General features: G+C 45.1%; 1 protein-coding gene across 4 annotated transcripts in view; it reads right to left on the bottom strand.

The window, feature by feature from the left end:
- Nucleotides 1–1,835: 1,835 nt before the first annotated feature.
- The window catches only part of ebf1a (EBF transcription factor 1a), a 52,872-nt gene continuing 42,162 nt past the window's right edge, over nt 1,836–12,545 (bottom strand). The window contains exons 11-17 of one of the 4 annotated variants that reach the window (XM_005719597.1): nt 12,033–12,121; nt 8,623–8,688; nt 7,880–8,042; nt 6,143–6,322; nt 4,355–4,552; nt 4,044–4,112; nt 1,836–2,847 (exon numbers count right to left, since the gene is read on the bottom strand). In XM_005719597.1, the coding sequence (XP_005719654.1) occupies nt 4,045–4,112; nt 4,355–4,552; nt 6,143–6,322; nt 7,880–8,042; nt 8,623–8,688; nt 12,033–12,121 (764 nt within the window). In that variant the 3' untranslated portion in view covers nt 1,836–2,847; nt 4,044. The remainder of the gene's footprint in view (nt 2,848–4,043; nt 4,113–4,354; nt 4,553–6,142; nt 6,323–7,879; nt 8,043–8,622; nt 8,689–12,032; nt 12,122–12,545) is intronic. The other 3 variants (XM_005719596.1, XM_005719598.1, XM_005719599.1) reach the window with 3 other exon arrangements.

The following is a 12,545-nucleotide window of genomic DNA, read 5'->3' as shown; positions in this document are numbered from 1 at the left end:
TTGCATCTTCTTCTTTTTTTGTTGTTTGTTACCTAAATACAAAAACTTTGTCACCCATTACTGATACTCATATTTGGGATGGAACTTTTGCTTACAAAGATGCCATTGTATGACAACAGACCTCTGTAGTTCATTTGAAACAGATATGCTGCGGCCCCTCCCGCCCTGGCCCAGACCGGCACAGGCACACAAGTGCCTGAAAAACACTCGTCTGTCAGCAGGCGCCTCTGTTAAAACGGTCCTTTCTACCCCCTTAACAAAACCAGGCTCTAGAAAAGAAAAAGCAGAGAGAGAAAAAGCCCTATTCTCTGTCCAGCAACAGCTTGAAGACACACGGCAGACACGAAAAAAAAGAAAAAAAAAGACTACAGAAATGTCTGATGGGCCAAGGAGCTCCCTTTTGTGGTTCATCACATGTTCTTTTTAGTCTTGTTTAGCTTGAAATGAAGCTGTATTGTCCAAAGGCCAATACAGACGGTGAAGGACTGGGGGCTGGGTTGACTGTCGGATACTGGAGTCAGACCTACGACTCTGTGTAGAGATTAAAATTGTGCTGTGGCAGCGCTTGTCTTCACTGTGCGCCCCTCTGTACTACAATAAAAACAGCCATGTGTTGTCGTACTGTTGTGATCCTGTGGTTGATGAGAAATGTTACTATCATGCTGCCAAAATCATTAAAAAAAAGCTACATAATTGCTACAAAAAGTGTTTCTCCGAACGTGCAGGAAGCACAGCTGAGAAAGGCCGCTCCGACTTGTCCTTCAAAGCGTGCCATTGCTGCAGTATTATAGTACATCGGGGTGTGTGTGTGTGTGTGTGATTGTTGAATTATGGCTCTTTGTATTCTAGTCTGGCTTTACCACCAAACAGAGTGGGTTTGTGCTTTGTCCCCAAGTTCTCATGAATTCCTCTGTGGCAACAGACAATTGTGGTGAGGGTAGAAAAACTGTACACATGATTGAATGAAGAATGGGTTTGCATTGTTAAGGCATCTAGACTGCTGGTAAAGATTACAGTGACAGAAATAAAAGAAAGAGTATATAGATACAGTATGTAAGCAGGCATAAATAACATAGGGAAGAACAGAGGAGGAGGAGGAAGAGGAGGGAGGCAAAAAAGAGGAACACAAAGAAAGAAAAACAGAGCAATTTGTTTGTTCTCTTGGTTTTCCACACACATAAAGAAAGAGTCACTCAAGAGAAGAACCCATGCATATTATCAGTTCAAGAACAGTATCAATCTGAAAGCCTCAGAGTTCAAACAAAAAGATATAGATTTACAGTATATATTAATGTGTGTTTATATTCTTAAAAAATCTACTTCAACGAAATACTCTGAATAGGATGCTACTTTTTTGCCGTACAATAAACATTTTCATAAGGAAAAAAAAAGATTTTTTATTAACTTACAAATAATACAAAAATAGACAATGGCATGTTTTGAATCAACAAACAGAAGCATGGCATACTGATGCAAAACAACATACAAAAAACAAAAAGGAACAAAGATTAAAAAAAAAAGTCACATTTAAATAGTGAGAGACAACAGCAAATAATGAAACGAAACACTGCGAAAAGTGTTCACTTACTGTATTAAACTTACACAACACAACTAAACGAGGGTGAGAGTCAATGTACAAATACAAGGGATAAATACATTATTTATAGGGTATTTTACAGGGATCCCCTTTTTGTATCCAAACCCATGTTTCTCATGTTTAGCAAATGAGATATTGACAAGACGCAGTAAATCTATCTTCTGTACTGAGAAGCTGCCTTAAGACATTTAATGTTTACATTTCAAACTAGAGCTATCGCAAAAAAAAAAAGAGTAAAGAAGTGAAAAAAACCCAAAATGAACATTTTTTTTATATATACAAAAATATATCACATATATCACGCATTTATTCTAATTTGATATTTGCTAGGCTCCTTCAGTTACAGTGCTGGCTGGACGCACACACATCCTCTGGCTTTTCAAGTCTTCACTAAAAACCTCGTCAGTTTTGGCTAAATTCTCATCGTCACCTTGTCTTCACATGTCAAGCAGAAAAAGCATATTGCAAACAGCTCTATCCTCACAGTTTTATTAAAATTCAAACAAACCAACCAAAATGAGAGAGAGAGAGATTTAAAAAAATAAAATAAAATAAAAGCAAGGCGTGATGTTTAAACAGCTTGGGGCAGTTTTGCTAGACAATTTTTAAGATTTATTGGAAAATTAGCAGCAAAATCAATGGTTGATTTTCTATTTTTTTCTGTGTTGCTGAACTTTTTTTCCCTTCTCCATTTGGCCACTGTGTCGCTCTGCGGTTTTAGAGAGGCGGAAACGGTAAGGAAAGCTCCTTTGTTTGTGACTGAAGTTATTGTAAACTTCATGGCCAAACCAACACTTCGCTGTTGTTTGTGCGAGTTATGGATTGCAAGGCGGTGTGGGGGCCTCCAGTAATCAAACCCAAACCTTACAGGCATAAACACAAAGATAAATAAATGCTCTTTTCATGAGGTCAGTGTCACACTGTGGGCAAACTATCAGTCTCTATACACTCCATCCAACATGGTGTCAGAGAAGCTACACTATTTCAACCAAGAGGGAAATAACATCACAAAAGGTTCATATTGTCCCCTTTTTCTTTCTCTCCTATCGCCTTCAGATGAAATCCCAATGGAAAGGCCTGAGTTTAACAGAGTCCTGCGTCTTTATCTTGACTTCCTTCACTTTAGCTCTGCAGCATAACAGAGACTCACCAGACTCCGCTACTGTCTTTTTTTTTCCTCTCAACATTCCCAAATCTCCAGCTATCCCAGATCCTCTACATGGGTGGAACGATCATCCCGGGAATCGCTGCTTTGTGGGAAAAGAGGGGGAGGTAGAAGGAGTGAATGGGAGATTGAGGGGTAAAGAAAGAGAGAGAAAGGTCAGTCATGTGATTGCTGGGTTTCATCTGTCATCACAACAGTCACATAACAGCAATGTGCTCCAGCATCTGGCGAACAAAGACGACTCTCCCTCATTATCTCTTCATTCCGAGGCCCCAGGAATCAAAACATTTCCCTCCGCCGCTGCCGCTGACTTGGCCGCGCATCGACAACATTGTTCAGCTTCTCACAGGCCTCCTGAACAGCTTCATGCAAGAGCTGCCGCTGTTAATTGTTAACAGCTACATGGTGTAAGCCTATTATGTGCATTATGGAGAATGACTCAAACGAGAGGGTGGGGAGAGTATGAACTGATGCGGAATGACAGAGGTGATGAAAATTAGGCTCAAACATGGAAATGAAATCCATGAGATATACTCACATCTTTACCTCCCTATAGCACCAACTCTTGCACCTCCACCTCCCCACAAGCCACCTCCCCCCATCACTCCTGCCCTCTACCCTGTTTTTTTTCTTACACAGAAACCATCACAGATAGAAATTTTTCATATAACATATTGGCTCCTTATTGATTTCCCCCACTCTTCAATCCACTAATTCCCAGGTTATTTCCTAAGTGTCTCCCACTTGTTGGGATTAACAGAATGGTGTGTGCATGTGTGTGTGTGTGTGTGTGCGCGCGCGTGTCAGTGTGATCAGAGCATAGTGGCCATTGGCCCTTAGGTCACAGTGGTCAGAGCTCATCAACGCCGACGAAGGAAGTGAGGAAGTGCTTAGCTTGGGGCTCTGATAAAGATTCCCATCCATCATTTCTCTCTCTCAGGATCTCAGCACCATACAACATCCTGCCCAGACGAACAGACCCCGTGCCGCATTCGATGGAAATGAGAGAACAGAGTGACCCGTGGTGGCATAACGACCTCCCTTCACACCCTCCCCCCGCAGACGCACCAACTAGAGGACGGGCAGGAAGCAGGAAGTGAAAACAGGAAATATAACACATATGGGGTAGCATGATGACTATCTGACAAGTCAAGAGTGACAAATAAAAACAGAAACGAGAAGGAAGGGCAGGGCAGGATGGTGCAAATGAGCGGTCTGGGATAGCGTGGAGTGGAAAGCCAAAACAGAGAAAGAGAAAAATGAAAGCGAGGAGTAACATACTTCAGGAGAAGGCCAGGCCCTGCAGAGAGCTGGCTGATGAGTACTTGCTAGAGTCCACAAAAGACTGATCTACGGTGAGGAAGGAGAGTGGAGGGAGGGCCAAGAAAGGGGGGGAAAAAAGGAGTGGAGGAAGAAAAAGGAAAATCGAAGGAGTAAAAGTGAGACGTTATCATAGGAGGTGAGGAAAAGCAGGATTAAAGCTTGAGGGTGAACAATTCCTAGCAAATAATTTTACTAAAACTTTTTACTGTGCTCATACTGCAAATTTCAAATTCATCAGCAAGTTAGCGTGAGGCTATTTAGCGGCTTACCTTGCAGGCTGTTAGCATTAGCGCTGGTGCACGTGGGAGGAGGGGAATTCTGGGGTCGGACAACGGGGGCAAATGCGCTCTTCTGCTTGACGGCTGCAGACACCATGTTAGCTGGAGAGAAGGAGAAGATGCCAGAGGAGCTGCTGCAGTTGGAGGGCAGGCTGGTCGACGACGCCATTGTTGGGCTGGACGGGACGACTGAGGGAAAGAGAGAGAGACGGGTAGGAGAGGGTGTTTTAGGAAGGGGCGTCATAGGTGTATGTCAGGGAAGAAGGACAGGAAGGGACGACGATGGCAGAAAGGGGGTTAGAGAGAGGGCCGAGGGCAGAGGACAGGCAGATGGGACGAACAGAAGGGGACTGGTCAATGGATGATGGCAGGAGGGGTGACATGTTGTTTTCAGATCAACTGGCTCAGACTTGTTTTGCTACCTGTTGTGCTGTTAAGCAATTATTTGGCAAAGAGATTTTCCATATCTTACACAAAAATGTGTTTAGTTGGAAAATGCTGAAAATGGCCTGAGGTCGTTTTTCCCCCCTTCTGATCAATCTGTTTTGATGACTCATCCTGTGCTCAGGGGATGATAAACATCTCCTCAGCAACTTTAGGTACTGTAACCTGTAATTTGTTTTCAGGGCAACTTACAAACAAAGCTCCCACACATCTACTTTATCACAGATATTTATGCTAGAGGTTTTAACCAACAAGGTTTAAAAAATTAGAATACATAAGCAATATGCTTGCCCACTGGCTCTTTGCATTTTAACTGCACATTAGGCATCATTCACCACCTTAAAAGCACTCTAAACAGTTGTTAACCATATGTCATGTAATTTAAGGGCTAGATGTGGATTTGTACTTTTGGGACATCCCCTCTGGAACGGTGGATTGAAGATTTCAAATGCAAGATAGAGAAACTTTTTGAACATATTCATATCTAAAAGAGCTTCTCAGTGCTTCTGAAATGAAATCAAAAGCTTTGTACAAGATAGCCGTTAGATGGATTTACTGTGGCCACTGTAATTCACCCTCATGAGAGGCACACACAGCCAAATGACCCAACTCTTCACAATCCAAATCATGTCCTCTGACATCATCCCATCCATCCACTTCTCCCGGGTTTGCCTTTTGTCTGCTAATACACTAAGAGCATTTCCCCCTTCAGTGATTTTACAATCAGCTGAGCCGTATTTCACCTGCCCTGTGATATCTGCCTCTGCCTTTATTGTTGTTATTATCCAACACTTAGCTTTTATGGCTCTTCCTGACAAATCCTTGCAATAAAGTCATAATCCATTTATGAAGGGGCCTAACTAATCAATTAATGAAAATTGGACCTACAAAGGCAGGCCGAGGGGCCATTGATTGAAAGTGTCTGTGTGGGGCCGATGAGCCTGTTAAAATACTTGTTAACACCCAGGAATCAAAGAGCTGAAATGGAATTGCTTCTCTAGCAATTAGTTTATTGATTTAATCAAGAGTCTTTAATGTAGAGGGTGAGTGTGTGTGAGCAGAGGTGGTATGTGTGTGTGTGTGTGCGCGTGTGTGTCGAGGAGGTGTTGGGACGTGCTAGGTGATCTCCTCCCCTGGCCAATAAAGCGGGGATTTGTGTTTGACTCTGCTCTTAAAGAAACAGATGAGCCAGCTGAACTGAAATACTTTCTCCTGTCGTGTCGATTCTTGTTTCCTGCCGTGCTTCTCAGTTCCTCTCAGAGATGTCTTCTGTCATTTACAAAATGCTGATCCCCACCCAAACTTTCAGCTCTAGTATGCACTGTATTTACTCACTAGCATAGGGCGAGTTGCCTGCAGATCCATTGAGGAAGTTGGGCGAGGTGCCCAAGGTTGCCATGCCAGAGTTAGCGTAGCCATTCATGCTAGTGGAGACAGAGCTGTAGCTACTCTGCTGGGGAGTAGAGCTGGGGACATAACCATGAGGGGACACACTGCTTGTACTCCTACTGAAACCTAAAGACAGAGAAAGAAAGGGGGATGGAGAGTGTTAGAGGTATAGCAGATGGCAGACATACCAAAACAAGAAAGCCTACATGCAGCTGCTGCCAAATGCTCCTTTTTTCATACTAATGGACATAGCATTACAAGCCAGAAGAAATGTTTTGCTTTTTCTTAGAAAAATCTTAGACAGCATATGGGAGAGAAAAAAAGCAATGAACAGAGTGGAGGAAGAATGATATGAGAGGGATCTAGCTGCAGCCCCCCCCCCCAACGCCTGAAACAAGAGGACTATCACCCTGCTGGCTCCTCTTCAGAATTAGATATATTGATAAGGCAATCAACGGTAAAAGGCCTTGGCGGCTCTCTTGTAATTTACAAAGAATGAAGCTAGTATTTCTGACAGGACCTTTCATGCTTTACAGGGGCAGTGAACAGAAGGAGAACAATGTAAAATGGAAGACTATAAATACACACTGATCAGCTACAACACTAAAACCGCTGACGGGCAAAGTGAAAATCATTGTTTCACTGCAGTGTTTTGCTGTGAAGCCTCGGGTACTGCCATTCATGTGACGTGGTAACGCCCACCTGCACATTGCCCTGCACGACGGTGTGCCCTGCCTGCACATGAATGGTGCCCAATCTGTTCACCCGGCCTTCAAACTCTACAGGATTCAGGAACATCCCTCATACACATCCCTCATACACGGATGCATCACTCCACATCACAAACTGCCAACATCCCAGTACCAGACACTACAGGGCACCCATGGGTCAGAGCTGCTTTGAAGACACAAAGTGAGCCTACACAATATCTATACAATATACAACATGATAACATAGGTGGGGGAAAAATGGCTGGAACTGAACATCTGGAATTTCCACTCTCTAGTGTGGGGATGTCAAAACGGATTTTACTGAGGTGATTCTGGCTCCCGGGCTTTATGTTTGACACCCCTGCTCTAGTGTAACAAAGGCTACTCATCACAAGTATTGTCTCACTTCTTCATCACTCTGCTCCTCCCTGATTAAGTTTACATTTTCATCTAATATGAGGGTGAAACAAACGATAGGTTAAAAATGTTTCCGGATGAAAATGAAGGGCAGAGGAAGCTCATTGGAATTATTGAGATGCATCCAGAGGCTGGTCCATCCACTCTCCTCTGGTTCCCCCGATACATGTGATGAATCACCACTGACTGCACCCACATCTCTCTCTGTCAGACAGGGGCTGACCCCAGTCTAATATACACACCCCTAGGACCCATTCATATTTCTCCATCGTACTCCATCCACGGCTTTCTTTTTCTCCATTCTTCACTCTCTCACCATCTTTCTTTCAAGTTTTCCCCGTTTCTTACTGTCACCTCTCCTCCTGCTGTCCTCCTTTTTCACACTTTCTTATTTGCTCCATGCTCTTAAATCACTATCTCTAAATTTCCCACATGAAAAATAAAATGCCCCCCCCCCCACACCCTGCTGTCATCCCTAAATGGACAACAGCAAATAAACATTTTTTCCTTTTCCCATGACAATAGGCCAGAATTGTTTCCTGGTGTGTTTGCTCACCCTGATTGGCTGTTTGTGCCACCTCTGACCCGGTGAAAGAGTTTACTGCCATCATGCCAGCATGAACAGAGCTGCTGCCAAGACTGGCTAGCTGGTTGTGCCCTCTTGGGACTGTTGTATAGAGGGCCTCCGCGATATCCGCTGCTCGTTTCAGAATCATCTCCTGACGATGAGGAAGGAACAAAAAAAAAAGAAAAAGAGTGGTGGTCAGTAACAGAGAAGAAAAGAGAAGAGAAGAGGGAAAATATACCCTTGATGTTGGCTTTATAGCCTGATAAGAATGCTAGATCTCCACTCAAGATACTGCACATGTAAATCTAGCAGAGCTGAGTGGTTTTTATCAGTTGTCGCTGGGAGTGGTGGGATTGGTTCAGTAAATGGAGGAAAGGCTCATTAAACAGACACATCAGATCTTTAGCCTGCCTCTTCCTCCCTGTTTTGGGTTTCCATTCTTCCTCCTTCAGACTCAAGCCTTAATGCCACTCCTCCTCTTTAACTGCCTTCTGCATTCCCTCTAATCTCATCTCCACCCTCTGCATTGATAAAAAGCTCTAACATAGTCTAGCGTGCATGTTTGTGGGTCCCAGATCTTGCGCGAACACGGCAGGGTGCTACATCGCCAGCAGAGATAAGTGCCTTTGATGCTGCCACTTGGCCCGAACCACAAACAAATAATAATGTCTAATAAGAGATATTGCTGTTTGTGTTTTTGTCTGTGTGTGTGTGTGTAAGAGAGAGTTTACCTGGTTATTGTGAGGCATCCCGTACAAGGCCTCCACCAGATCTGCCGCTCTCTTTAAAATCACCTCCTGCAATCAAGCGCAGACAGAGGAAGGGGGATTGATCACAAGTGTGGCGGCTCAAAGAGTTCAGTCACTTTTATTACATTTCACTCCTTGCATTATGCTGTGAATGCAGAACAGAGAGAGTGTGAGGGAGAGGAAAGGGGTAGACAGAGGAAGGGAGAGGAAGAGAAATGGGCCCATCCCAGCACTTTGTTACTAGCTGGGCAGTTTGGGAGAGCAGAGGGAAGATACTGTTATCTGTGAATAAAACATGAGCCTATATCTCTCTATCAGTCAACTATCTTCCACATCTTCTCACTCTCTCTCTCTCCTCTGTCGCTGATGGATCACGAACCCGCCGCACATGATCACGCATCAATCTCATTTAACACAACATATCATCAGGTTGACGGCTATACAACTCTCCTCGTCAGCCGGGACACACCCGTCTCCTGCCCTGTATTAACCCTGGTAATGATCCGAGTGAATAGCCCTGTATCCACTTTGTGTGATAAATGTAGAACATCATTGCTCAGGTGAAAACCGCCGAGTGGAATTTCCCACATCAAACATTTATCCTAACGCAGCTTCTCCGCACTCATTTTCCACCGCTTACAACCCTTTCCCTCCTCTCTCTGTCTCTATTCTTTTTTCCTCCCTGAGTGTATGAGTGTGTGACTCCAGGCAGTCTTTATATATATATATGTGTGTGTGTGTGTGTGTGTGTGTGTGATGTCGACACCTACAGTCCTACAAAACCCTTTTTAAAAGTTAATGTGCCGGGGCCAGGATATATGCTGGAGGCGCGACAACCAGAAAATTGCAGCCCCCTCCCCTCCAACCTTCTCCTCGTTTCTTTCTCTTCCACTCGCGCACACTCACGCTGTGCGTTATACTCTCCTGAGTGTATCCCTCGCTGTGAACAAGCCCCGGAGCATGTGTGCTCTCTGTTCCGTGACACGCCGCCTTTCAATCAGACCTCATATTGCACACACACGCAAACACACACGAGTGTAACCGCACACGCAGCCATGCACATGTGGAGGCTGTCGAGCACGCCCAGGACATGACGAGAGGGTCAGCAAAGCAATAAAGATTGTAGAGCGCTGTCCGAGGTGCTAAATTCACTCAATAATGGGAGCGCTGCCTCTGTGTTAACCTCCCATTACTAGCACTATCTGGGGGAGGCAGAAAAGGAGGCGAGGGGAGGAGGAGGGTGAGAGCTGGGAAGAGGGGAGACCAGAAAGGAGGCCTGTTTGAGGTGATTGAGAGATGTAGAGGCCCTAGGAAGGTAAGTGGTTCTTTAGTATGTATGCACTGCTCCTCGCTTCCTTCTCTCTGCTTTTCCTCGACGCCCCATGCCTCCCAGGGATTGCTAGATAGTTAGATGGATGGATGAAGGAAAAGGAGAGGAGGAGGAGGAGGAAAAGAAAGCGGGGGAGGAGGGGAAATGAAGGAAGTGCGAGGCATTAGGACACGAACAGATCTGCAGTTGGAGTGTAACGGTGTTCCGGGAGCACTCGTGCAACATCAGTCTCTTTATTTAATTTTTTTTTTGCCCCTCTCTGCACCAGCCATTCTGCTCGTTCTCCTTAGGTCTATTATGTGCGTGCATCTCCTCATTTATAATTCACTCTCCCCTCACCTGAGCCTCCGAACTACTTTCACTTGCCCCCCCCCTTTAATCACTCTCTCATGCTCCTGTGCCCTGTCTGTACCTATCAGTCTCTCGTTAGCGAAGGGATCTGTCCAGTAGCTAAACGCGATTAGGCAGCGCTCCAGAGTCATTCTGATAAACAGATAAATGTGGTTAGCGCCATGCTGCCTCCCTAGCCCTGCTGCTGTAAGGGGAGACCATTTCCTGGGCGCAGGGTCTCTTCCCGTAAAGTCAGGCCCACAGAGACGTCAACAGGAAGGGGAACCTGATCCAGAGCAGAGCCTGGCCTCGTCTGGCAGGGCGGTCACTCATTAGCCAGCCCCAGACCCCCAGCCACACCGCAGCCTTAGCTAAACACCCTGCAGTCTGGCTACCCAGCAGTCCCCGCTCAGTCTGACTGCCTGACTATTCTACAGCACAGTATGGGGCTGTTTTCAGCTGGATCACTGGATCATTATCGCAACATACAGAGATAGAACAGGGGTTGGTATATATCCTGCCTATTCTCTGCACGCTGTATGTGTATTGTGGGTGGGGCGGGTTCGTCAAAGTGCCAATATATTGGAATATGTTATAGTCCCAGTCAGTTGAATCTAGTTTAAAGACCCACCAAAGAACAGCCACACAGAGGCTTGTGCCAAGGTAGCTTTGAATGGACATTTGTAGCTCAAGAAGTTGCCAGCATATGCCCCTCTCCTGCCCCTCTCTAATGATTGAGGCCAACAGTTGAGAGAGAAGCGTGGTCAACAAACTGTTATTACCTCAATAAAGGCACAAATCAATAGAGCTGAAATGAACAACCAGGCCTGCCAGCTACCGCTGTTCATTTAGAAGTGAAAGAGACACCGCCAAGCGAGGGAGAAAGAGGAGGAGAGGAAAAGAGATGGATGGATACAAAGATATTTGGAGAGATACGGGGGGTTGATAGGCTAAAGACCAGAACTCACCGGGACAACTCTTGTATCCACCAGACATGACACACGGTGAGGACAAGTGATTTCTCTATCTTCCTTCTGCATCTACCTGTGCTCTCCATCTCTGCCTGGTGGTGACTTCCCTCCACTGAGTGTGTGTGTGCGTGCACATGAAGGCATAGAGAAGTCTGTGTGCATTTCTGTGTGTGTGTGTGTGTGTGTGTGTGTGCTGCATTGTGGATAAGTGTGTGTGTTGGAAGTAATAAAGTCCACCCGGGGTTGACTTCGATCCACTGACCCAGCAGGAGGTAAGACTGGACAGCTATGATGGATCACCTAACCTGCTTCTGCCTCTCTCTTCCTCTCTCTCTCCCCTCAACCTCCTTTCCTCTCTCTCTCTCTCTCCCTCTCTTTTCCTCTCTCCATCTATCCCCTTTCCTCTTCCCACTTTGCCAGTCCAAATGACCTTATACTCAGTGGAAGGATGAATAGAGTCGCTTGTGCATTTATTGCACAAATAAAGTGTTTGTTTGAACAGAAAATGACCATGAACATGTGGTTAAATGTTTATGTGCATAGTGCATAGTGTCATGTATGGCCTACTGTCTATAGCGCATGGTTTGTTCCTCTGTCTAAGAGGTCATGCTGTCCTTGTGCCATGTATATCCTACGTACTATGAAACTCAAGAGGTTTTCAATACATCTTTGTACCAGTGTTACCAAGACAGATTCTTGTGAATTTATTGTGCTTGGCAACTAGTGTGAGCAGACACATGAGAGGAGCAGAGGCACTGTACCTTAGGTAATCTCTCTTGATCTCCAGGGTGTCTGGGAATGACCTTCTGTAACCTCTGGAAGCCGTAGTCTATGGTTGGCTCGTTCAGCGCTGAGCAGGAAGTGGAGGGAAGCAGGCAGAGAGAGAAAAAAAAAACATTTACAGCTTGATCCTTAATGATGAAAACACCTAATGTTCAAAAGCACCAGAGAAGGTACGGCGGGAGAAGCAAGTGACAGCAGACATAACTGAATCCATGAATATTTCAACATTAAACTAACCACGCTGAAAAATGTGGGTTTTCTCTATTAGGTCTGGTGTGTGTCTTTGTTTGCCTGTGATGTAATGAATCTCTCTCTGTCGCCCGCTTTGGTGGTTAATAAAAAGACTGTCAGGAATCAGGGAAAGTGAATGTGTGTGTGTGTCCTGTGGTCTTGCGTTGATCAGCGACTAATATAAGCAATTACAGAGCTTGGTTCCAATATAACAAAGGCTTGATCGCTCCAGGGAACAAGCTAAACACACACATGCGCGC

Source organism: Pundamilia nyererei, unplaced genomic scaffold (assembly GCF_000239375.1).
Source record: "Pundamilia nyererei isolate P.nyererei 1_Seehausen unplaced genomic scaffold, PunNye1.0 scaffold00001, whole genome shotgun sequence".
Lineage (NCBI taxonomy): Eukaryota > Metazoa > Chordata > Actinopteri > Cichliformes > Cichlidae > Pundamilia > Pundamilia nyererei.
This window is presented reverse-complemented; position numbering and strand designations above follow the sequence as displayed.